The sequence below is a fragment of the Melospiza georgiana genome, chromosome 2, assembly GCF_028018845.1.
Source record: "Melospiza georgiana isolate bMelGeo1 chromosome 2, bMelGeo1.pri, whole genome shotgun sequence".
NCBI lineage: Eukaryota > Metazoa > Chordata > Aves > Passeriformes > Passerellidae > Melospiza > Melospiza georgiana.
In genome coordinates, this window is record NC_080431.1 from 105,267,073 (window position 1) to 105,292,532 (window position 25,460).

A 25,460-nucleotide genomic window follows, 5' to 3' on the forward strand; every position below is an offset into this window, starting at 1 on the left:
TACATCATTTAGCACTCAACTGTACCAATATTGGGACTTTAATATTTCTTTTAAATAGACGCTATGAAAACATTAAAAAATGTTGGTGGATCCATCAGAAACTCTTTAGGGAACTATTTAATGAATATGTTCTGTTTAAAATCACATACTACAGTATTTTAAAATCTATTTTATATGGAGATAATTTACACATTAGAAACAGCCAGAATCACTATTAGGAAGGATCACAGTTCTGGATCTTCAACTTCTATGGTCAGGAATCAGAATAAGAAAAAAGAAATCCTTTTTGATAGCTTCGATCATAACAATTAAGTCAAAACCATTTTGCCAATATTGGCAAACACCTCCCTTAAACATCAGCTATTTTTCAAGATAAGACCTAAATCAGCGTATCAGTCCTAAAATCGGGGTATGCTGTTGACCATACAATTATCAAAAAAAGCAATCCAAATGTGCAGCAGCCAAGATACTGCTTTTATCATTTTTCATTTGTTAGTATTGATTATGTAGCAACATAGATTTTTCCATTTTCATTACGGAAGTAGCGGCTTTGCTTTCACCCCTCTTAATCTCTTTTCAGGAATGTTTTGCTTCCTTTAGACAAATGCACTTTCCTGAAGCACATGTACATTTAGTACCAGCAAAGATAAGGCTGAAAACAGAAAAATGGATTCCCCAGCAATTTATTACCACTGCTCCAACAATGGCTATAGGTTGCCTTTTACTACTTTGTTAGCCTTCACTGTACTGCTAAGAGCTCTGCTGCACATGGCTGTGTTTGTCTGTCACAGGCATCATAATGTTGATCCCCACAATCAAATAAACTATTTCTGAAGTACTGACTATGATATTAAACCTTGGTGCTGAAGTTACATAAAGCAGTTATGTCCTGTGAGGACAGTAAGCTTATTGGATATCAAGTGATTTTAAAAGGATGACTCAATGTTGGCACAGTTCCCCAGCTCATATACAGAACTTCCTTTTCCTCCCCTCCCTTGAGTCAGGAAGTCTCCTAGATGCATTTTTACTTTCCCAACTTGTTATGAACATAGGATAAATTTTAAGCATTATCTGCAGAAATTAGACCCTCCTTTTGAGTTATACTTGTATAAATAATAAAGAACAACAAACTGAAAACCAATTACTTTTACCTCTTCTACCAGAGCTTATAGAAATCTTCATTAAGATAAAAATGGGAATTAAAAATGTGAAGAATTCACCAGTCTAGGTGTTTTTAAATACCTTAGACACATTTTATATACATTCATATATTCTATACTTTTTATACTCCTACCCTCAAATTCAAAACTATCCTAAAAATAAAACTCACATTGCAACAAGTACTTCACAATCTCCCACCACTTTGGTAAGCAGTGTTAGTGAGCTAAATCATGGACTAAAATCCATTCCTTATAACTGTGACTAATATTCAATTTGAGGTCACTTATAGAAGTAGCCACTACTTATCTGCTCATACACAAACAATTGTTCTAAAAACCCTCCTTCTGAAGTAGCAATTATTCCAATAAAACAAAAAGCAAAGCAGTACCATGCATAAAATTAAGTCAAGCTGATCTAAGGATATTCTGTGTATGCTGTGTGTTTTACACTACTACCAAAGAAAAACAAGAGTAGAGCAGAAGTTCTAAATGTGGACATCTGAAGTCAGAAACCAAGGCTTTCACAATTTATTCTTTGCTTCTTTTTAAGAGATGGAAAAACCTACAATTTCAACTAACAGCATATCATTTGTTGCAGACAGCATCTATTGTTTTACCTGATAGAAAACAAGATTTCTTAAAGAAAATTTTATTTGTAAATGTTTAGTTTCAGGGTCTGGGTTTTTTTTTTTTTTTTAATTCTTAAATTGTTAAGTCTTTTAAAGGAAAACAATTTGTAGAGATAACAAAGAAAAAATTGTATTAATGTATTTATTCCTTAGCCTCTTTCTACTCTTTTTGGCTTCTTCTGCTACAATTTTGAGATCTAGAACGATGACTATATCTGTATTTGTTTCATATAGACAACTCACAAAATGAAGACTGCAGACCTGGTTACTGAGACAGAACTCCACTCATTCTTTTGTTGTACAGAAGAAGCCAGATAGGACTTTGAAGAATGAATGCTGTCCCAGAGAAACAAGCCAGAGGACAGGTAAGGCCCTATGGACAAATGTGGTTCACCAGGCCGGGAGTGTCATTCTGAAAATGCTTTCTTTCCTTAGAATGAAAACACAAAAGGACAGGACAGGAGCAGGACACTACCCCTTCCTCCCCAAAGGATCTGTGAGCAGTAGGTTGTTTGGCAGGTAAGCTGAGGAATTCCTGTAAGCATTTTAAAAGCTCAATGTCACCAAAAGCAGTTTTGCAATGCAGTTCTCTTTTGATCAAGCACAAAATTATCTCATGAACTGAAATGAGCTCGTCAGCATTGGAAAAAAATACTCATTGGGTGGATCTTTCATTTCCCAGTAACTCTGATATAAATTTTTTTCCTACTTGGTAAGCACTAACAGAGAATTGCAATTAAAAACTAATTAAAGTTAAAAAGCCCCAAACTATTTAGAAGGAAAAATAATCCCTGAGCATACTCAGCACTAATCTATGAAAACTATGAATCCTGTTTTATTATCATAATTTCCTAAATATATATTGAACTCTATATGGGTTGAAAACCCGTAGTTTGGTCTGCAATAGCTAGCACTTTAAAATCAACAGAATGTTGAAGACAACCTAACCAGGCTGCTGTAAGTAGATAAAACAATGTCATTATTTAAAAAAATTTCTGAGGAATACCTTTCACGTTGCCTGTGGAAAAGAACTGCAATTCAGGACCATGAGTTGATAAGTATATATTTTATAAGATTTACGTTAAAAATCTCTTGATTATAATGCAATCCATGTTCTATTGTTTTACATTCATATCTTGTTTTGGTGTTTCACTTGTGGCAAGAAAATTCCATTTTATTTTTTAATATGCATTGCAAAAACTAATACAAATTGTTTAAACCAGTACATGGGCTAGTAGGTGTCTACTGCTTACAAGTTAACAGACCCTCACTTAAGTCATTACACAAGAAGGTCATGAGGTTTTGGGTTTTTTACCCTCTCACTGAAAAGTGTTTGCAGACCTACAAAAGGATAAATGTGAAAACTGATTTGACTTCCAATGATAGAATGTTTACATGTAATGTTAAATAGTTCTGAAACAGTGCTTGGCACAATACAATATTCCACTAGTAATTTTTCTCAACATAAACCAAACTTTTTAATGCTTAAATATATGCCCAACAAGACAAATTACACAAATTAAACATTTCCTATGACTAATTTATCATTTGAAATAACCTTAACCCTGTTATGCAAGTATCACTACTCTTCACACCATTTCAGAAGTAAATTTAAGACACAAATATGCCTGAGTTATTTTAACTATCACCACACAGAGCCATATTTTACAGTTTAAAGCACTACATTAAGATGAAACTATTAAAATTAGTTAAAATTACCACTAATATTAAAAATACAAAGGCTTTTAATAAAACTTGACTCTCAGTGAGAAAACATGCAGCTAAGCTCACAATTAACAACCCCCACCTCCCCCTAAAATAGAAGTTTTACATTGTTACTGGTATGTAAATAATTTCCTAATAAGGCTAAATATTATCAGCAGGTACCTTAGAAACTTCTACAAGATACAAACATACCAGAGACTTTTTTTAAAGGAAATACAAAACACTTTGTATCCAAACAACACTGATCCCTAAGCAGCGAAAGACTAAAACTGCTCTGAAATCCCAAGTTAAACAAAAGTAAAACTTTCCCCGTTATTCTCTTAAATAATAAACTAAGCTCACCCGCACAGAGCGAACACGCAGAGGCAGAAACTTAAACATGACTAAGAAACCATGATGTTTGGATTTTCTGACTGAGCGATCAGAAGTCTAGCAGGGAAGACCAACCCTGGCGTTTTTGCTGTGACCAGCTGTTCCGGCAATTAGAAAATTTCCTGTCAGGCAAGTCAGACACAGCTGGGGGGTGGGGAGAGAGAAGGGGGAAAAAAAGGTCAAAAAGAAAAGAAAAGACATTAAAAAAAAAGACATGGATTTCACACACACACACACATACAGAGCTGTGAAAGAAAATAATAATAAAGAAAGACTGGGCAGCAGTGGTACTCATGCTGCTGATACTTACAGAGATCAGCACAGGAAACTTAAACAGATTGTCTGATAGCAACAGGCTGTTGCAGATGTTACTGATTCCTGGTTCCCAGAAAAGAACAACAGAGATCAGCATCTCTTTCAGAAATCACACTACTACACAACGTTTTACCAATTAAGCACAATAGCAAGTATTTTAAGTCCTATAGGTGATTACTATATTTTTAAGAATTTAACTTTACAAAATGTTTTAAGATCTCACATATCATTATCTTATAGACTTCAATGAAGAGAATGCCTACAGGTTGTTTTTATTTACTACAGCTTAGTGGGAGGACCAAAATGACCTTGTACTGAGTCCTTTGAAATCCTGCACATAGAAAATGCTACACAGATGTTCTAGGCCAAGGCAAACTGCAGAAATATTTAAATTGGATTGCCCAGCTCAAATGTCTGACTTATGCACCAATATTGTATTGCTCTGTAGAAAGTGAAATTCTTGAAGTAAAAAATATTCCTAAGCTTTCCTTCAATGTTTAAAAAGCCCCAGACACTTCAAATGTTTTAGGAATTAGAATTCAATCTACTTACTGCGAAGAGTAAGAGAGGAAGTTTTTAATTTGATCTCTCTAGATTTACTACGGGAGCTATTTTCCTGAATATTGACACTATGTTTAACCTTTTTGATACTTGTTAAAACAAGGAATTGCAAAGTACATGCTCCTTTAGTGGAACAAGATTGTTTTTCAAGTAGTAAATAAACAAAGGCAAGTAAAAACCTTTAGTCAAAGGCATATACAAGTATTCAGCTATAAACATATCCAGGTGATTCTGTTTAGTGACTGTGTATCAAAGGAAACACACAGCAAAATACTCTAGTCCTGCTTGCATAAGACATGAAAACAAACCCACCCTGCACACAGCTTCCCTTCACTGGGTTCTAACAAATATCTGGATTACTTCATTTTTGTTATATTTTAATTCTTCTTCAGAAGACAAAGCCAGTAATTTAAGTGACAGACCACATTGCTATCTCTAGCCCACATCCTGGCTCCCTACAGTATCAGTTTCTAGCATTTCCTTTAAATTGGGATTACACATCTCCTCACCATGAGCCAAAATGGAGAGGTGAAATAAAGACCTGACTTTAGCCATATCCCAGAAGCAAAATTGTGCCCTTTTAGTGTTCTCTTGTACTCCTCTGGGTCTTTATTTGTGTCACATCTGCAGGGACAATCTTTCAAACTCTGTGTACTGAATATACACAATTATTATGATAATAAACACAGGCCTTCAGGAACTGCTACTACACAAAGGAGGACTTTGTAACTCAACTGAGGGCTCTCAAGTCCTCAATGCCAAGGTGCTATTCACAGTCCAGTGTGGTACAGCCTTTTGGGAAGCAGTCCTTCCTACAGCAGCAGTAACACAGCATAAAGAATTATTAAACATTAGTTTCAAGATGAACAAAGCTTCTTGAACACAAGAAGCTTACTGCAACATAAGGATTTAAAATGTTTCATTAATAGCATAAAATTACTTGAAGCTTTCCTCTCTTCAATTAATTCAAACTTGTAGCTACTTTTTCCTTCAAAACTGAAATACCTCAAGAATTTAATTTTGCTCTTGGAAAACTTAAAAGAAATTGAAATAAATAAATGGGAGACCATTCAAGATCTCTGCCATTACCTTGTAAAGAACAGATGCAATTACACTAAAAGCAGAGTGACCAGGAATCTTCAAGTCACTAAATTAAACCCTGTTGTACCAGAAAGAGCTAAAGGCAGAAATGGAGAGTAAATGGTAAGAGCAGCTCTAACTACAATATTCCTTAAAGATGAAAAGATACTGTGGGTAAATAATAATTTTCTTCTCTTGTGGCTGTAAAGGTAAGAGTGTATTTTGCTGCAGATATGTTGTATCTGCTAAGGGTGATGGGAATAAGGCATTTCAACTGAAACATTTGTACAATTACTGACTACTGCTCTCCAAAACCTTTTATGTGACCTCCTGGAGAAGTACAAAGCACAGTGCTCAGGGGTCACTGGGGTTACTGCACAACAATAGCTCTCCTATAACTGGCATGAGTCTGGCAGGTGGAAGAAATTTCTTGTGCTCTGGGAGAACACAGCCTGCATGGTTCCCAAAGAGCACCAGCAGCCAACCAGAAACATTAAGATACAAACTACACAGCTCACTTTGAGCATCTCTCAGAAGAGAGCTTGCCCTTTTAAATATTCCCTCATATACGAAGGAGACAGGTTAGAGGGCAGCAGTCCCCAACAGGGAAGTCTCTGATAAAAAGAAGAAATTGCTCCAGCAAGTTGCTTCCCCAATTTAAAATCTTTGATAAGGATTATATTATACTTGTTTATCAGGAGACACAACTGTCTCCAAAACAAAGGGAATGTGGTGAGCCTGTCAGTCAGAGTCCCATCAATTGCAGAACTCCACTTGCACAATGCATTTCCTTCTCCTCCAGTACAGAAACAAAGTGAGTTCATCTCCCCCCATCCCCTCCTCATTGTTTAAATTGGATGATCTGAATTTACAAAAATTAAGAGAAATGCTGTCTAGACTTTCAAGAGAACAGAGCTCACATACACTACAGAGAGCAGGAGAAATGAAAACTGCTGAGGAACTCTCAAAGCAATAGAGAACATTTGGGAATCCATGAGTTGTATTGAATGCTGAAATATTGTCAGTTTATCTGAAGGACTCCACTTATATTCTATCTCCTATACCCTCAGTTTGAGAAGTGTAACAATGCAAATTAAGTCTTTACAGTGCTAGAAAAGCAAGGCTCTGTAGTATGGATTGCTTTCAATTATTTGCAAAAAACCAAAGAAGCAGTACACACATGGAATAAAAAGCCCTTGTTTGACAAAGGTCAACAGTTGAGGAACAGAGAGCTAATTTTTTGAGTTTTCAGAAGCAGAATAATATACTTTTCTTCATAATAAATACATTTGTATAGCCAAAGCAGAAATATTCTATTAAACAGGGGGTGTGGCAGCTTCCATCTGTCAGTTTACAGGCTTTGCAGGGCTACCATCTGTTTTCTCTCCATGTAACAAGTAAGCAGCTTGACTTTGAACATTGCTTACACTCTCAAATTATTTAAATTTTCTAACCAAGATCCAGAACATATCCTGCAACTAAGACACCAAATGCAAAAGAAGTCACTCAGAAAATCCAGTAGAACACATTAAGGAAATTTTTGCTGTAATCTTTCCTCAACATCTGATGACATCTTAGGGGAAAAAAGTATTGCAGGGCTTGCCTTCTTTATATATTAGTTTGATATCTAAGAATTAACATCTCAGAACAATGGTCTGCACTGTTTACAAGGATGCTGTAACTTCTTACATGAGGACCTGCAAGTTCATTCTCAAAAAGGTAAGATGCACCATGTCACAAAGTTGCTAACAAAATTCATGCAAATTTCAGCAGAGTAGAGTGCTTTGGAAGATAATGAATTTCTAATTTTATTATATTAGACAAAAAACAAAAAGTATTCAGACTTTTACAAAGCACAGTCTGGTCATTGAGAAGGAAATGACTGGATTTAATTTTTAGAGATGTAAATTGTTTGCCTAAAAAAACCCTTATTTGTTCCAGAATCAAGTTATTTGATTCTAAAATAAAACTATGTACATGAGTACATATATCTAAGTATATTTAGTAGAATACACTAAAAGTAATGTAAGAATCACAGAATACTTTCAAATACAAGTTTAGTATTTGCAACCCAAGCTACAAGTAGCTACACAAGTAGCTGTTTCAGCTAAAATTAAGTATCAGTCTGTAAATAATGAGAAATCCAAAACTTGGATTATGGATTTGAACACCTATGAATCCAAACATTTCCCTAATGTTTAAGAAATTATAGCTATGTCTTAAAGCCTCTACCACAGAGCCAAGAATTTTAATCAAAAAACTGACAAACATGCACACACAGAAAATTGGAATGTGAAGATTGTATCAGAAAAAGTAAAACAAACAACAAAATCAGAAATGTCTTTATTGTCATGCTAACAGATATGACTGTTCTTAAACATGGAAACTGTTACTGATCACCTGAGCAGGAATATCCAACAGATGTTTAGAGCAGTCCTGAAACAGTGCTTCAACTTGCCAAAAGACAACCAAAAGTTTCTGAAACACTGAGCTCTCACCAGTACAGAATACTAAAAATTGAGGCTAAACTGAAAATCAGCTAAAGCCTCTCTGAAATGTTTTAAAACCTAAAAATCGTTCAGTTTAGTTATGCTTTTTTCCTGAATTTTCCTGAATAATGTTCTCATCCGACATTATTTTCACAGATGAAGATACAACAAATGAGATTACCCCAGATTACTCTGGATTTAGAATTACTGCTTGAGTGATGGGGGCTGTTTTGCCCATGGCTGTAACTGGTGAATGAGCTCCCTCTCCTTATCCTGACATCTCCACCCCAGTGCTTTACAGATTTAAATTGTAAATTGTATGGTATTCATGCATGTAAAATACAGAATCTCAGCACCAGCCAATCAAATGCAATACTTCAACAAAGAGATTGTATTGTCCACATGCTTCAAATTATTTTTCCAATGTATACTGAAGCCTTTTTTAAGATCATGCTTTTCTTATAAACTCTTTCAATAAAAAACACCGAGTAGGAAGACAATGGTTAATTTTCATCTCTTCTGACTACAAACAGATGTGTTACTTAAATTCTAGCAGGAAAACATAAGTGAAAAAGACTTTTTAAACTACTGACTTCTCTTTGCAAGCATTTATTACTCTACCTTTGACTACCCGCTGACTAGTCATTGTTACTTTAGTTGCATATTTTTAGTAAGAGGATGACAGCTACTGAGATTTATTTTATCCCCTCGATCTGCATATTTCAATATGATTTGTTTTGGTTTAGTTTTAATTCTATGTATGCCTTAATTCTGCTTGTTTAAAAGTAGGGCCAAAGCAAGAAGTCAAGGGTAGTAATACGACCCCACCACCTGCATCAAAGAGAGGTTCATCCCAGGTTTGAGACTGAACAGGTTCCACTTCTGCCTGTACTGGGAAAAAAAAAACCTTTAATCCTTGCAGGTTACCAAAAAGAAATCTTCCTGCAACTTACAAATGAAAATCTCACTTCTAGCGAAAATAAAACTTTTTACAAAATCTTGGAACCTAATATTGTTCATATGTTTACTAAGTAGGCTTAAGCTAGTGGAATGCAGGGGTAATGCATCAGTTGTACTAAGTGTTTATTCAGTTACACAGAACCCAGAAAACGGAACATAAAGAACACAGCACAGACATGATACACTCTCCACATACACATAAAATGGGAAGCCACCTGTTAAACGAAGCTGCAGTTTCTGGTTAGCTTTAACTAGCAATAAAGCATGCAGCATGATTGCAACAGCTCCAAACAATTAATTTGCTCAGTTAATCTCTATGGACACAGAGGTACAAAAAGCAATGGCAGACAGCACGAGAGTGAGAAAGGTAGCAAACAAAAAGCTTTAAATAGCTTCCCCTTTCAGTAATGTTCACTTAAGTTTTCACATCAGGTTAAGCTTCAGCCAGCTGCTCTTACATTCATTTCCTGCTGGTCCCAGGTCATTTATGAGATACAGATAAAAAATTGTTGGCAACAAGCAATAAAGTCAGCTATAATCAGCACACTTGTTGCAATAAAACCAGAGTACTGAATGAGTTGACTTTTAAAAGAAGGAAGACTTTGAACCATAGAGCATCTTGGATTCCTTAGAAATAGATATCTTTATAGCTCCTGATTTTCCTAAAACAATCACCAAATTTGAATCACAGCCATCCAACTCAGGCTTTCCTGTTAATTTACTTTTGACCAAAAGAACATGGATCTAATGAAACAATTTATCTTTTGATACACAGAATACCAGAGAAAGTTCCTATGTACACAGAACTGTGTTAAATTTTAATATTTATTGTAAACTTCCTATCTTATTTGCATTATCAACATTCTATCCAATCACTTACAACAGCAAAAGGATACAGATTTCAAGCTTTCACCTTCTATCTCCATAGAAGTATGGCAACTTTCTGTCCTCAACTTTCATACTTTACACACCTACATTCTGATCTGATTTGCCAGTACACCCGAGGCATTCTACTGTCCTCAGTTACAGCTGAGAAATTTCATAAATTGTTAGCAACTATGTAAGTGCCTTAAGTCCATTTAAGTGCATTTAAGTTAAACAGCACAACTTAAATGAGTTTCAATGGTAATTTAGAATTGTCTGCATCTTGTATCAAAACAGATTATGAAGGACTGACAAATTCTCACATCCCAGCTCAAGTAGTATTTTAACACCTGACTGACAGCACTGGTTAACTTCCAGCTATAACTGACTCAGCTGAAGTAACATGTTGTTTAAAAACCCCTAGAGTAATTTACACCACAACTGGCAACCTTTTATTCACCACAGTCTAGAAATAAATGCAAAATATACTCCTAAAATACTGGTATGAGACATTAAAAAGCTGAAACAATCTTAACCAAGCAACTCAAGCATGACAGAAAGAATATCAGATTAATGTTTTAACTTCTTGATGGTCATACTGTATTAAAATCAATTGCTCACAAAAAAAGCAGCAGTTTGGAAACTTCCAAAGGAAATATAGGGAAACATTTGCAAGCATTCTGTAGTTATCAAATATTAAAAGAGAAGTTTGCTAATTTTGAGGGATAAACATCAGCTGACTGCCAGACACCCACCCAGGCACTTTCTCAATCCCCCTCCTCAGCAGGACATGTAGGAGAAAAGCTCATGCCCTGCCTTGAGTACAGGGACAGCACACACCAGTTACCATCATGGGCCAAAGAGTATCTATTTAGGGAAAATTGATTTCACCTGTTGCCAGGATAGTGAGAAACAAAGATGAAGCTAAAACCACCTTTTTCTCCACCCTCCTCTTCTTCTCAGGCTGATACCACTCCTCTACCTCCTACCTGTCAAGCAGCACAGGTGGAATGGGAAACAGCTTGGACCATTACTCACAACCTGAAGTCTGCCCAATATGCAATAGCAGCATATAAACCCTGAAGTCCAACCAAGTATGGAGTTTCAAAAATTGTTTTTATTGGCAAAGCCATTTATCACCAGACCTAAGATTCAGCTAGTACTCTCTAACATGAAAGCACAGTTAAACTTCACGTTTGACAAAAGTCACAGGCATTGCAACAAGAAAACTGAACTTGGTATCTTCACATTATGAAATTTTGTAAACTGCAAGTCTGACATGAAGGCAAGGAACCTTAAAAATGATCACAGTCAGGAAGGTTCATTGATCCCCTCTTTAGTAACAATTTCTATTTCTGAGAAGCCCAGGTTAAGAACTCCTTTGATTAATACCTTTAAATAACAAGCACAATGGAAACTAGACTTTCACAGCTGTTCCTCACACTCGACCTTCCCTGAAACACTATTAAAAGCTGAGGAATGAGTTTTGAGAACAGTAGGATACCAAACTAGACCTGAGTCAGTGAGAAAAAAACCTCTCTCAAAAACATTAAGATCTGAGAGCGCACCCCATGTCCAGTAATCTCAAACAACAAAACACTAGTGGCAAACTGCCATGATGAATTAAGAGATGTCAGCATGCTCCAAAATTGTACAGTTTTTATTACAGCCATCTTTTACTTACAGTCTGTTGGTTGATATCATCTTCTCCCATAGGTTCATCCACAATTTGCTGTCCATTCTGTAAAAAAGACACAAAGTGAAAATAAATACTGAATCCAAGTACAGAAATAAATATATTGGAAATAGGCTTTCATAGCATGTTACTGTACTCTCTTCTCCATATTCTACAAAAGCAGGTAATTGAAAGTAAACATTGAAATTGAAAAAATGAAAAGTAATTGAAAGTAAACAGTAAAAAGGGAAAATTCCCTGTTGCTGGCATGTAATGCCACTCTTGCTTTGATCCTTGTGTATTCTCAACCCGGATGAAGTCACAGTAAGAAATACATAAAACCACCTGGCATCTGAAGCCTCACTACTACACAGGTAGACATTATTTTCCATTACTCCAATATCTACAAAACAGTTAAACCTGATGAAGACTGAATGGCAAAAAGCCACACAAAATAAACAGATAAAGGGGCTCCTTCTAAGAGCATGACCTCACATAGCAAGTCAGTCCTTATTCCACCTTAAAGAAAAATTTGTAACTACAGTATAGACTTAAAAAAAATTTGAATGACATTCTAATTTTACTATCAATTTTACAGCATTTGCCACTTTCTGTACCTTCCCGAGGGCTATTATAACAAGCAATACAGAAAAAGTCTTTTAAATTTGAAATGTACCCATAAAGATTTAAAACAAAACAAACTAAACAAAAAAAACAAAAAAAAAAAAAAAAAACCAAAAAAAAAAACCAAAAAAACCCTTAAATAACTTGTTGGTCAACAAAAGCTTTCTTTTGCTTGACAGTGATACTATACTTGGAGAATTTCTAAGAGATATTCTTCCCTGAAAGAATTTGAATGACTTTGCTTGCACAACAAGCATGGCCAATAGGAAGTTTTAAGTAAAATTATGTATTTCCTAAGTTAGGGTACAGGGCGTCACCTCAGGCATTAATACTTAGTTTGCTCCTAAATTTTAACAGTGATTCAGAATCATTTTAGAAACAAATGAAAAACTATTAAAAATGGTTACCATTTTCCAATACCATTGGAGACAGAATTTGAGCTCATTTGTGCATTGTTTCCCTAGAGAATCCAAAGTCTAATTAATCAATTTTTTCAAATCCTAACTTACTTAAAAGTTACATACATGAATAGATAGTTACCTTTTAGATGTCAGAAAGTTAATAAAAGCTGTTCAGAAATTCAGATTTTAGTTTCATTTCACACCTTCCTACCCATTACTCGGTTTTTCAGCACAATTCTTCAGAACTTTACTAACATCTTCTGTAACTTCTGATTGATAGAATCTTCTAGCTTGCATATGGCTAGAGGAGAGTCTTTCATATGTGACAGATTAACCACTTAAATGTTTTAATTTTCAAATACTGCAAATTACCTCTTACAAATTTTAATTTTCAAATATTGCAAGCACACTGAATGTTCAATCAGACGATTACCAGCTCTCTAGCAACTGAGCATTTTTAAAATTTCTTTTTTCTTTTTTTTTTCCTGGAAGACGCAGCTAGAAAAAGTTAAATTATAGGAATCATGGATTTCTCAAATATGACACAGGTGGGTTGGGGTTTTTTGAAGGGGTGTTTCTTCAGGGTTTTTTAGGGGCTTTTTTGGTGTTTTTGGTTTTTTTGGGGGTTTTGGGTTTTTCTGGGTTTGTTTTTTCTTTTTTTTGGCTGTTGTTGTTTTTGGTTGTTTTGTTTAGGTGGTGGGGAGGGGAAGAAGACAGGGTTTTCTGATTGTCTTCCTAGTGCAGACATCTGGCACATGGCAGCAGAGCTATTTACTCATCTTTCCTGGCTTCAGGAAGACACTATAGATTTCTGACATGACTCTGGTCGACTCTGGAAATCATCTTTCCATGATGGAAAGATTTCTTTCTAGTAAGAAATCAGTGGCATGTGCTATAACTACAGCAGTGAATATAATCTTTAAAAGCTGTCTCAGTTAAGGACAGTTAATACAAGCTTTTATCTGTACAGCAAAGGGTAATTTGATGATTCTCCAAAAAGCCCACACTCCCCACACTGTAACATCTTTTACTTATAGTGTACAGGCAGTGAATATTGTATTGTACTATCCTTCTTTAAGATACATTAAAAGTTAATATTATCAAACAGAAGACCAGAAAAATACCAGCTTAACTAAGTAACAGAAATGAGTGTTTTTAATAAAGCTTGTTTACAGGGACAAGCTGTATATTGAGTACACATATATCATTACCATCAAGGCCACAAGTCACATACTTCCCCTTTCCTCAAATTTATGACATAAATTAACATCAGTATTTTAGCTACACACCTCTACATTCTGTTCATGCCACAACACAGCTTCTTTCAACCTTGCAATCAGAAAAAAAAATAAAATAAAAAAAAAATCAGTGGAACAAATGAAATAATTGACTTTAGCTGAAAAGGAGGAGTCTGTAATGTCCTAACAGCAACAATGGCCAAACTCTGGGGCCTAAAATAGGGCAATTTGTATATCAAAAACATGTGCTGTACACTGACTCCACTCCACATGCAGATTTTCAGAAATAGTGATTCCTGCTACAATAGTCATTCTGCTAAATAGAAATGTACATTAACTGCAGGTTAAAAAAGAATTCACAACACAGTAAGTTCTCACATTTACTACTTTAAGACAACTGAAATCAGTTGGAAGTGAAATGCACCCTCAGAAACTTCAGAAAAGCTTCCCTTCAAAGACAAAAAGGCAAGATCAACCTCTGTTTTTAAAAAGGCTCTAATCTTCAACCTCACTGACTTTCTCAGCAGTCAACCAGAAAAACCACAGCAAACTTCTGCAAAACAAATAAACTGTTTTGCACAATCTGGTCTTCCTGTTTGATCCTGCACTCCTCACAGTTACTTTTCAGCTGAACTCAAGCAAAACACACTCAGTGGAACTAGGAACAAACTCAAGGAATCAGCATGAGCACCATGCAGTCCTGTCTGAGCCAGAGCACTGGCTTAGCAAGATCTTTTCAAACAGGTCTACCCAAGCAATGATTATACCAAGGGAATCACTGGATGGTAGAACCAGTTTTTCTCAGAACAGTCTGAACCATGTAAGGTAAAGAAGAATATGTATATATGATTTATGGTTTGCTGGTATACACCATTGAATGGAAAACAGCTGTGTATTCAGAAAGGCTGTGCACTCTGTAGCCTTTCTTAGGAGTTCAAATGGAAAGCCCAAAGGTTCCTGTTGGAAATGGCACTATTGAAACCAGTGTGGAGTGAGGAGGTCAGCAGCACACTTAAGAGGTGAGCAAATGAAACATGTTTTGTTTTGTTTTGTTTTGCTGGGTGTAGACTCCCTCTAGTATTTAACCAGCACCAAGGGCCTGCCTCAATGACATAACAGGCTGGGAGCAGATCTAATAGTCTGAAGAACACAGACTAAGAGAAGGCTGAATAATATATCTTTCACATTCTCAGATTAGTTTAATTCAAAGGACAGAGACTCTAGACCTTGATTATTCTTCAGGTGCTCTCCTCTCATAGCAGGACAACTAAGTTAGCAGAATTGATCCAAGATCTGGCTATTTCCAGGAGGGTGCACATCCTTTACATAGGCAACCTACAAAATGGTCTTCCAATCCACTCTGATTCAACTTCCTATTCTGCTTTCCAGTGGAAAAAGTCATGTTAATTAAGTTACAAAATTTGTTTCCTCAAAGCTTTTAAACCTGTTGCCATGTCTCACTAAATTAGTAGAAATCAATACCTAAACACAGCTGGGCTCCAGCAGTTTTCCTGAAATCAAATGGTCAAGAACACAAAGAGTTCCTACAGGTTCTCTACTAGGTATAAAGCAGGCAGACACCAGGGAATCTTTATCAGGCAGCTAGTACATGAATGTCCCCCAAATGATCTGACAGAACATGTGACACAAAAGTCAATCAATCATCAATATTTCCAGCAATCAAAAATTACAGGTTTCAACCCACTGAACTCTCAGAATGTAAGAACTCTTAGGAATTTCCTGGCAGAAAGACAGCTTAAAGCAAGCTTTTTTAAAATTCAAATTATTTCATATCTGGACCAGCAATGCACACCCATAAAAAGCACACTGCAGGGACGATGTGGTCACAAGCAGTGTCACGTGCTAAGGTACTGGCATCAAGAACACACAGTCATACCAAACCCTTTGTAAGAAAGAAGTACACCAAGAAATGCAGCCCAATCTCCCTACAATCAATTAACCACTTCCTTTGAAGCACTGAATATCCTGCACTTTACACGCTACAGTTACATATGGACCTGCAAGTTGTAATGCCACTTTTTTTTTGTTTTCAATTATAGTTCCAGCATTTACTGCAAGAGATCCAATTTGTCTCAGAAGTCTGGTAAAACTCACCTGCACAATAAACCTAATGCTTTTCACATCTACCTTTCTGATTAGTGCTGGATCCAAATAGGCAATTTTTTATGTACAACACAGCACCTAGCGTCCATAAATACAATTAGGACTTAGCAATCTGGGGCAGGATATCTTATTTTAATAATGTCAGGTAACCATCATTTGCAGTGCAGTGTTTTTCACATGTATCCAAACCATACCAATTGAAATTTTAAGTGAGCAAATCACCATGTTTCCTATTGTATTCATTTTTCACATTTTCCCTTAGTTTCATCAATAATATGATAGACAGTATACACTTGAAGTTTTTAGATTTAGTTTAGCATTTCCATTCTAACATTCTGTTAATCTTTGTTCTTTTCTACAGTCTAAAAGGATTTTTTTTCTGAAGGGCATTAAGTTTGTCCCCAGACCTTCTTTGATATTCGACACCTCCTACCACCTCTACAATATCTCTCCTTTGCATTTAGACTATTGTTGGACTATTTTGGGATATTTAAGTATTCTTTCTGCTAAATATTTTAACTTTTTTCTTCAATTATGTTTGTCAGCTACTTAAAAACTCTATGAAACTGATACCAATTGCATCTTTTGGAATAATTCTTCTGCCATTAAACTCCACATTTCCTAATTATTAATACTGTAATTGAGTATATAAATTAGTAAGCAGTCCTTATACTATTAACAGATTTCAGTAGACTTGGCAACTACTGGCTTTTCCATGTAATTGGTGCCTTGTAGCAGAATCACAAAACTCAGTAAAAACAAAAAATGTTATATTCCTAGACTTAGCAATTAATCAAGACTTAACAAGAGTTAAATCAAGAATTAAACTGTGTATCAGTGCAGAATGATGCTTTCTGGACACAAATAAGCAAAAGAGATAAGATGTCTGAATCAGACCCTTACAAATTGTTATTTGGAAGTTTTAACATGCCAATGAGTAACATAGGTGATGAAGGCTCTCTCAGGTAACTCCTAGTTTTCAACTATGAAAACTTCCAAATTTACCCAACAACTGGAGTTATTTAAACACATGACAACTTTCAGTATTATTTAGTCATGAAAACACTGAGTATACATAGATCTGAGCTCTCTCCGTGTTTTCAAGGGACTCTCAACTGACAAAGCCCAAGAACTGTGAGTTCCTTGGATAGAGGAAAGCTGTGACAATGCTTCTGGCGTGTTTCAAAGCAGCACAAAATGCAGCATTCCCACTGAAACACTCATAACAAACCTGTGCCACAAGGCACTGTGTGGAACCACATTTAGTAAAAACCTTTCAAACTGTGCACACTCAAAACTGCTATTCTAAGCAGCAATGAGCTACCCCGAGAAAAAATTTGTTGGTCTGCAAAAAATAGTTGAAAATAAACTAAAAGGACCTTAAGAGGTCAGCTGATCTATCTCCATGTACCAAAGCATGATCAGCTGTTCCTACAATGCTGCTCACAAGACATTTATGTCTAAGCCCTTCTTAAATCTTCAGGAGTTTTCACAATCTATTCCAGTGCTTAAATAAAATATAAGGCTTTAATAGGATCTGAATTAATGACTTGTGCCCTAACTTCTGAGCTGTGAAGCCACACAGATCCAAAGCACTTACCTAAATCCTGACCTGATTAAAATTTACTAGATGTAAATAGCAGAAGTGAGCCACCATCTTAGACTTCTCTAGCTGTTCTCTTATAGCACTTATCCAAAACATTTTGTATATGCTGTTAGAAATAATACATGCAAGTATTAAAAACTCCTTATTAAAAAAATATCCCATAAGCATTTTTAAATATAAAACTTTGTTAACTTATGTTCCATGAATTCCACAGAATTTATTTTCCATTTTATTGTCTAAAGTGACTGGCTCCTTCATTTGCTAAGTATTAAGAGAAACAACAGGATGTTGAAACTTGCCTCTCCACAGACAAACTGAGATAAAAGCCATTAACTTGCAAATCATTTAGGTACAAAGCCAAACTTCTTTAAGTTAGGATACTTGGGCAACTTTATGTGATTTTGTAAACCCTATCTGCTTTGCCACCTTCTTCCCATCTAGTATGACTCAAGAGTATAGCTGAACAATACAGAAAAGCAGTCCCCCCTTTCCTGCACTGCAATGCTTTCCTTCACTGGCATTTCTCCAGCACTGTGCCAAGGAACATTAGAAAAGAATAGTAAAAAAGTTTGCAGCTCTCAGCAAGTGTTAGTCTCTGAATTAACTCGAAGTCAAACATGTGCCACAACATTACTCAAGATGCTGTAGATATACTGTTATAAAATCTTTGTCTTGGACAAGCAGTCCATGTAGCTAAAACCAGCTCCAAATCAGGTGTGGTCATGCGTTCACAAAAAAACCCCAACCAATCAACCAAAAACCCAAGAAAATGAGAAAAAGACAGGGAAGAGAAAGGCTCAGTTCTCTACCTGAACAAGTGGATGGGTAGTAAATTATTACACTTAACACATCAATTCAGCAGCCTTAGCAAAAAACAAAGCCAAAACCCCACAGCACCCAATCCCTGTTCATGTGCTCCAAAGAGGAAGAAGAAACACACTCATTATTGAAATCACCCACCTTAATCTATCCAACTACTGCTGCACAGCTGACAATAGAAGAAATTCCTTCTGCTTGAACATTATCTTAAGAGTGACTCTGGCACCTGAGAGTGTCCAAATCCTATACCAAGCCTGCATCTGCATGAGGAGGCAGGTGCAGCTCTCCTTCCCTGCCTCCTGCGGTGCCAGGCCCCCAGAAATGCCCTGTGCCCTGCTGGGCTCTGCCAAAGGACTGGATGCACTCAGGGAGGATGTGCCAGGCCCTTCCCGGTGAGCAGGGACAGGCAGCAGGCACGGCAAGGCCCTGCCCTGCACTCCCCTGCCCTGCACACACTGGCTTTCAGAAGTCAGCCAGTTTATCAGAATTCATAATAAATTCAAAGGGTGAAATCTACACTTTTTTTACACTTACTTTATAATTTACTATTTTGACACATTTTGCTAAGAATAGAGAATAAGTTGTGGAACAACTTCACTATTTCCTAAAATTCAGGATTTCTGAAGTATAGTTCTGACTATGTATCAAAAGTCAGCTACAGGAAGACAGAAGGAGAAAGAATCCCCATGAAGTTAAAATAATTTTTTCACAAGTAAGTCTAAGTTCTAACAGTAACTAATTTTGATAAACATGTTATGCAAGAAATAATTAAGATAATATTTACATCCTAAAACCACTACCTTTTGAATATGCACGACAAAGAGAGTTTTATTTTTCAGAGCTATGTATCATTGGATATTTAAAATCACAAAATACCATTTCTTCACATCATCTACATATAGCTAAGCATGTTTCAATAAATTAACACTTGGATTAAGTTATTTAAATATTCTTTTAACATTTATTTTAATTTAAACTTAGAAACTGTCAGGAAACATACCCAGACCATAATAAAGTATTTTAAAGACACATACTCACACAAAATTGAATGGCTTCACTAAATAAATAAATAAATAAATAAAAAAAAATATTTCCTCCAAAAATACTTAAGTGGAGCATTAAGCACACCACAGAGGTTTCTTGCATCAAAGCAAACATATGGTAACTCTCACTGATAGGAATAAACCAGCAGTAACTTTGTGGTCAAGGCACTGGAGTAGGTCCCAAAAAATCAGAGTTCATGTAATTCTAGAAGAGACTCAGTGAATGATGCTAGATGGGGTCACTAAGCTGTTGAGCCTCATTTTCCCATCTGCTACATAGGATTTTTTTCTCCCCTCTACTTCCAGGGGGGTGAGGCATTTAATCTTATTTCAGGGAATAAGGGGAGAATAAGTAGCACAGTATCACATATGCAAGCATATAGCACAGCAACAGTGGTATCAACCACTTCGCCCAAACTTAAATGTTCCCTGAAGGGATTCTAACTTTTCCCAGTTTTACTGATTAAATTGTTCCCCTCTTGAACATCACCAAGACTGAAAAAAAACAATTATATGAATCTACTCTGGCCTAAAAAAGTGCTTAAAAGTTTCACTATTGGAATACGGCTATGAATTATATATCTGGTGGAAAAAAGAACCCAAACAAAAAAAGCCTCAAATTCAAAACAAAACATCTCCCCACAGAAAAAAAACCCCACAATTCCAAACCAGTATCTTGAGTAGGCTCTGAAAGCTGGTAGATCTGCCACCTGCCAAGATCAGTCAACACCCAAAGCTAGTATTTTTGATGTGCAGAAATAATTAAACGCCCACCTCCGTCTCTGTTTCAATGTGACTTTAAGTTTAGCATTTCAAATGACAAACAACTACAGTCAGTGTGACAGACCACAACCAATTCAAAGATAACAGACACACCTTTAAATGTGTCAATCTGCTCACATCTACTTTGTGTTACAGCTGGGGCGAGAAATATTGCCTACACTACAACAAACAAAACAATAACAAGATAAGAACTGCCCATGTCCTAAGAAAAGCAACAGAACCATTCAAAGAAGTTAAACTCTACACCTTTACAAGGAAATCAAGAGCTGCAGAGAGCACACAGCAGTGCATGGAGGTACTGAATTCAACAAAGTAAAGCTTCTGCCTATTCCTGTCCCACTCAGCTGACCACAGGACATGATTATTATGTTACAGACTAGGATTGTGTTAACTGAAAAACAAAGCAGGTAAAATGGTACCAATAAGGATATGAAAAATCTGAACATCCCTCCAACACTTTTCATGCAGATTATGTGTTTCTCAAGACAGTATTTACATACATATAAGATCTGTTATCTGTCTATCACAACAGTTTGTGGAATATAGTGTATACTACTTATTTAAATGAAAATTAAATTTCCAATTCCCATTTTAACTCAGTACAAGAAAACATCACCCCACAAATCAGTGAAAAATTCAGACTTCAGAATGCACTATGCTGACAGCACTTCTGCCTGAGAAGCGACAGCCGAGTGCTGCACATGATTTTGTCTATAACGGAGCGACAATGGATAGTCCTCAAAACCCCACAGACCAGTCCATTTAGGTGATTCCACTTTGGCTTTAACTATTTACCTGTGTTGGCTATACCAGAAACGACTGTAAATATAGCCTTTGCTCCTGTGGAACACAAGTACAACACTGATTACATGGTACAGAATGTGAAGAGACAACCACAGGCTCAGGGCTACATGTGGCAAGACATCTGACAAATTTCAGCTTCCAGGCCAGAAATATACATTGACATAGAGAATGCCACACTGACAATCAAAATGAAATTACAAAGCAAAATTTGCATTATACAAGATTCTTTAAAATAACAGCATGGTTGTTAAACGCTAGCATCCCTTGTCTCATGGAAAGTTCAAATAATTCTGGATACAGAATATAAAACAAAGAAATTTGGGATGGAAGATTCATATCACCTATTTAAACACCTGAACAAGTGACCATAAACTCTGTCAAGAGCAGTGAAAAAAAAAAAGAACTTTCTACACAGCCAGTCTGGAGCATCTAAATTAAAGCACTTAATGACAACTGTCACAAATACTTCCCAGAACACCTAGTAAAAGGCATCTCCTTATGATGGCCAGTTCTTTCAACATACTGGTGTCCAAAATTCGGCTGCCATAACTGTATTCATTCTCCTCCAGTTGATATTAATATGCATGGCTGGGAGTGCAGACCAAAGGATCAGGCTAGTTATTCAGGCATTCAAATGCAAACTCAAGTCATCAATACTTAATTTGCTCAAAAGCAGATGACTTGCAATAACGGGCATATTCTCACCATGAAAAACAAACCTGTGCTTGTTATGAATCCTGAGTAGACCCTGAGACAGTAAGAGACAGCATCATTCCACAAGCTTTAAAGGTGCTGTGATTTACAACATGAAACTGAAACTACACGTACAGACAAAATATTTTTAAAATAGTGTAATAACTTTACATATTAAAAAAGCTGTCAGAGATGCAATGTGGATCACTGACCTATGTGCACCTGTAGAAATAGAAGTCCTGAAAATCATAAAGCCACATTTTATCTTAAAAAAAAAATATTGTCTGCTTTATTTTTTAAGAAAGAAGGACTATATTCTACTGTTCTGCACACTTAAGTTAGAGCAGCTCTTAGTGGTTAAGGACACTTCTAATCTAAAGCTATTTAAAGGTATTCTAGTCCTCCTCCTAAATTTGCTCACCCATCACAGAATATCACCTCCTTGGTGGTACCACTGTAACTACAGGATTGCACTGGGAAACAAATGAAAAACCAAGTCAATTAAATATTCCATGAGTCGTTAAGAAAGGGAAAGTGTCTGAGCTGAGTTTTAGAGCTCACAGATTTGTAATTCCATATGCAGCTAATACAGCATTAGAAGAACTGTGTCAGCAAATCTGAGAGGTTAGCAGAAATGCTTTACTGAGCACAGCTAAGACATTATTAGTATCAAACTATGACTGAAATCACAATGAGTTTCAGGCAAATGTAAGAACATTTTTGCCCAAGGATACTCTTGCAGAATAGGGTCTGTAATTAGGATATTGCTATGCTACAGATAAACACAACTCATGCAAATCAAAAATCCAAGTTATGTATTTAGGTCACTTGTCTATGTATTTGAATTAAACTTATCTGTTTTTACTAAAATATCTTTTCTTTAATAGTCATTTCACATAAGCAACCTTTCTAAGTAACTTTTTCCTTTTGAATGTCATCTGAGGAGCTTTTGCAGGTGCAGCCTGGTCTTTTCAAAAATTGCTTATTCTAGGCTAGGGCCTTGGAGTGCAAACCTGTCAGTTCATGCTGTTTCATGTTTTATTATTGGTCCTATGCATTTTTTGGTGATAAACTACTATACATGGTACACTCATGTCAATAAAAAAGTTTAATTACTTTTAAGGAAGTGATAAAATACACTTGTTTCAAAAAGTTTAGGACAGCAATTCAAAAACAAATGATGTCTGAAATATGCTAAAACAAGTAAAGTAAAATCATGAAAGTACACACATTGCAGTTAACAATCTATTTTTCTACATACCTAGAAAATACACTATTATTGAAGTTAGACCGCATGCAGTGAGCACCAAAGACTAAATTAACAGTTACTTTTCTCTAAATGATTAATCTGTTTTCCCCTACCACCCTCTGCCCCACCTTCAAGCATCACACTACTATTGTAGTAACTCCCAGTTAAAATCATGTAAGATCACTACTCCAGAAGTCAGTGAATAACTAGCACGAATTTAAAAGTAACTACAGTAGCTGGCAAGAATAAAAAAATGTGTGTGCCTGTCAGATCTGAACTGTAGGTTCCTCTGACTCCTTGAGATACAGTGACTTTCAGCAGAAGGATGACAAGACAAATATCAAAAGGACAAATCCTGATACTGCAGAAACTCTGCATTGGTCCCTCTATGCTCGTCTCACTAAGGAGAGAGTCCTAACCTTGCGACTAATTGTCGTGAGCTGGCCTGGGTCCACACCGTTCCACATCAGCATCACTTGAAGCAGCCTGGCTGAGCATCAGCTGGAGCCGATTCAGGTCGAAGCTGCACTGTCAAAAGCAGCTTTTTCTTTTCAGATGGAATCTGGTCACAAAGTAGCACACGCACTGTGGGCTACTAGGGACTCACGGAGCAAGCATAACTGACAGTGTAGGTGCAGTGTTTACATAGATCCAAACCAAGAGTAGAAGGAAAAAACATTAAAATAACTGAAAGCTTCTATAGCCTCGGTATCAAGTAACTCGAATTTCCAGCCGCTCTCATTATTCCAGCCTAGGAAAGCTGACACGCGTCCTGCCTAACAAGGACAGGCACAACACAGCACTCCCCGCTACCACAGCGGGAAACCCACACTGCGCGGCACCCCGGGCTTCTTCCCGGCAACGCCGCCGAGCACAAAGCTTCACCCATGCTCCGCCACCCTTCACGTCCCTGCGGTTTCCCAAATTCTTGCGAAACTGCCGGCAACCCCATCCTGCCGAGATAAGCGGGCAGCGGCACCGGGCGGGGACCCACACGGGGAGCGGCGGCAAGGCGAGGGCACCGGGCAAGGCGAGGGCAGGCCTGGCCCTCCTGCCCACCTCGAGCCCCGCCGGCGGAGGCGACGGGGCCGCCCCGGGAAAGGAAACTCGCCGTGACAGTAACCAGACACCGCGCTGGAACAAAAGCGCCCAGCCGGCGGCCACCGCGGAGGCAGGTTACTCCCTCCCGGGAACGGGGCGGAAGGGGAGGGAGTGCGCCGAGAGCAGCCCGGTCCCGGGAAACACGCCCCGAGCCCGGTGCGGGCGGGGGAGTACCGGCCGATGCCGGCCGTGAGTCAGTGCCCCGGAGAGGAAGCGGCGTGCAGGGGCCGGCGCTCGCCGCGCTCCCCCGCCGGGCCGCTGCCGCCCGGCCCCCGCCCGCTGCCCACCCCGAAACCTCGCTAGGGGAAACTCTGCCCATCCCCGGAGCGACGGCAGCACCGGGAGTCCCGGTCCCGTCCTCTCCTCACAACTTTCCCCGCAGCACCCCCCCGCCCGCCCCGTACCTCGGTGCTGCTCTCGGCCGTGCTCTCCACAGCCATCTTCTGCCAAGGGTCTGCCAACTGCGCCAGGGGCATCTTCCCCGCCCGGCTCCCGCAGCCTCCGCGCTCCGCGTTCCCGCTACCCGGCGGGGGCGGCCAGGCAGGCAGCGAGCGCTGCGGAGGGCGCGGGACAGCCCGGCTGGCTCCGGCGGCGGCTCCTGCGGCGACTGCTGCCCGCTGCCGCCGCCGCGGTGCGCCCGTCCCTCCCCCGCGCCCTCCCCGCTGCCGGGCGGGGCCGCGCTGCCGCCCTCCCCCGGCCCGGCTCGGCTTCCGCTCACGACATGGCGGCCGCCGGGTCCCGCCCGCGCCTGCGCCCGGCGGCCCCGACCGGCGCCGTTCCGTGCCCGTGAGGGGCTGAGCCTTCAGCGCTGCCGCTGGGGCGGGCGCGGCCCCACGGAGAGGGGCTGCGGGAACCGGGACTGCGGCCCTCCCCGGGCTGAGGGCAATTGGAGACACGGAGAGTTTGTTTGCACAAACAAGCGCGGAGGGAGAAGTCGAGAGGCGGGTGAGACGTGGTGTTGTGCAGAATATCATTAGGCAAAGAGGGAAAGGAATTAAGGTGTAGGGATTTGTTTTTGTGGCAGCGCCATTTAAGTAGTGGTTGGACTGCGTGAGTAGGAGTTGCCTCGAAGCGGGAAAGTCATACTTGCCCAGGCCAAGAGACATGAAGGTAAAGCTGTCAAAAAGCCCCCCACAGGTTCTGAA

General features: G+C 38.3%; 1 protein-coding gene across 2 annotated transcripts in view; it reads right to left on the reverse strand.

Moving 5' to 3' along the window:
• RPS6KA3 (ribosomal protein S6 kinase A3) overlaps positions 1 to 24,891 on the reverse strand; it is a 73,643-nt gene extending 48,752 nt beyond the window's left edge. For both annotated transcript variants that reach the window (XM_058044719.1, XM_058044712.1), the window contains exons 1-2: positions 24,720 to 24,891; positions 11,840 to 11,896 (exon numbers count right to left, since the gene is read on the reverse strand). In XM_058044719.1, coding sequence (XP_057900702.1) covers positions 11,840 to 11,896; positions 24,720 to 24,791 — 129 coding nt within the window. In that variant the 5' untranslated portion in view covers positions 24,792 to 24,891. The remainder of the gene's footprint in view (positions 1 to 11,839; positions 11,897 to 24,719) is intronic.
• Positions 24,892 to 25,460: the final 569 nt, after the last annotated feature.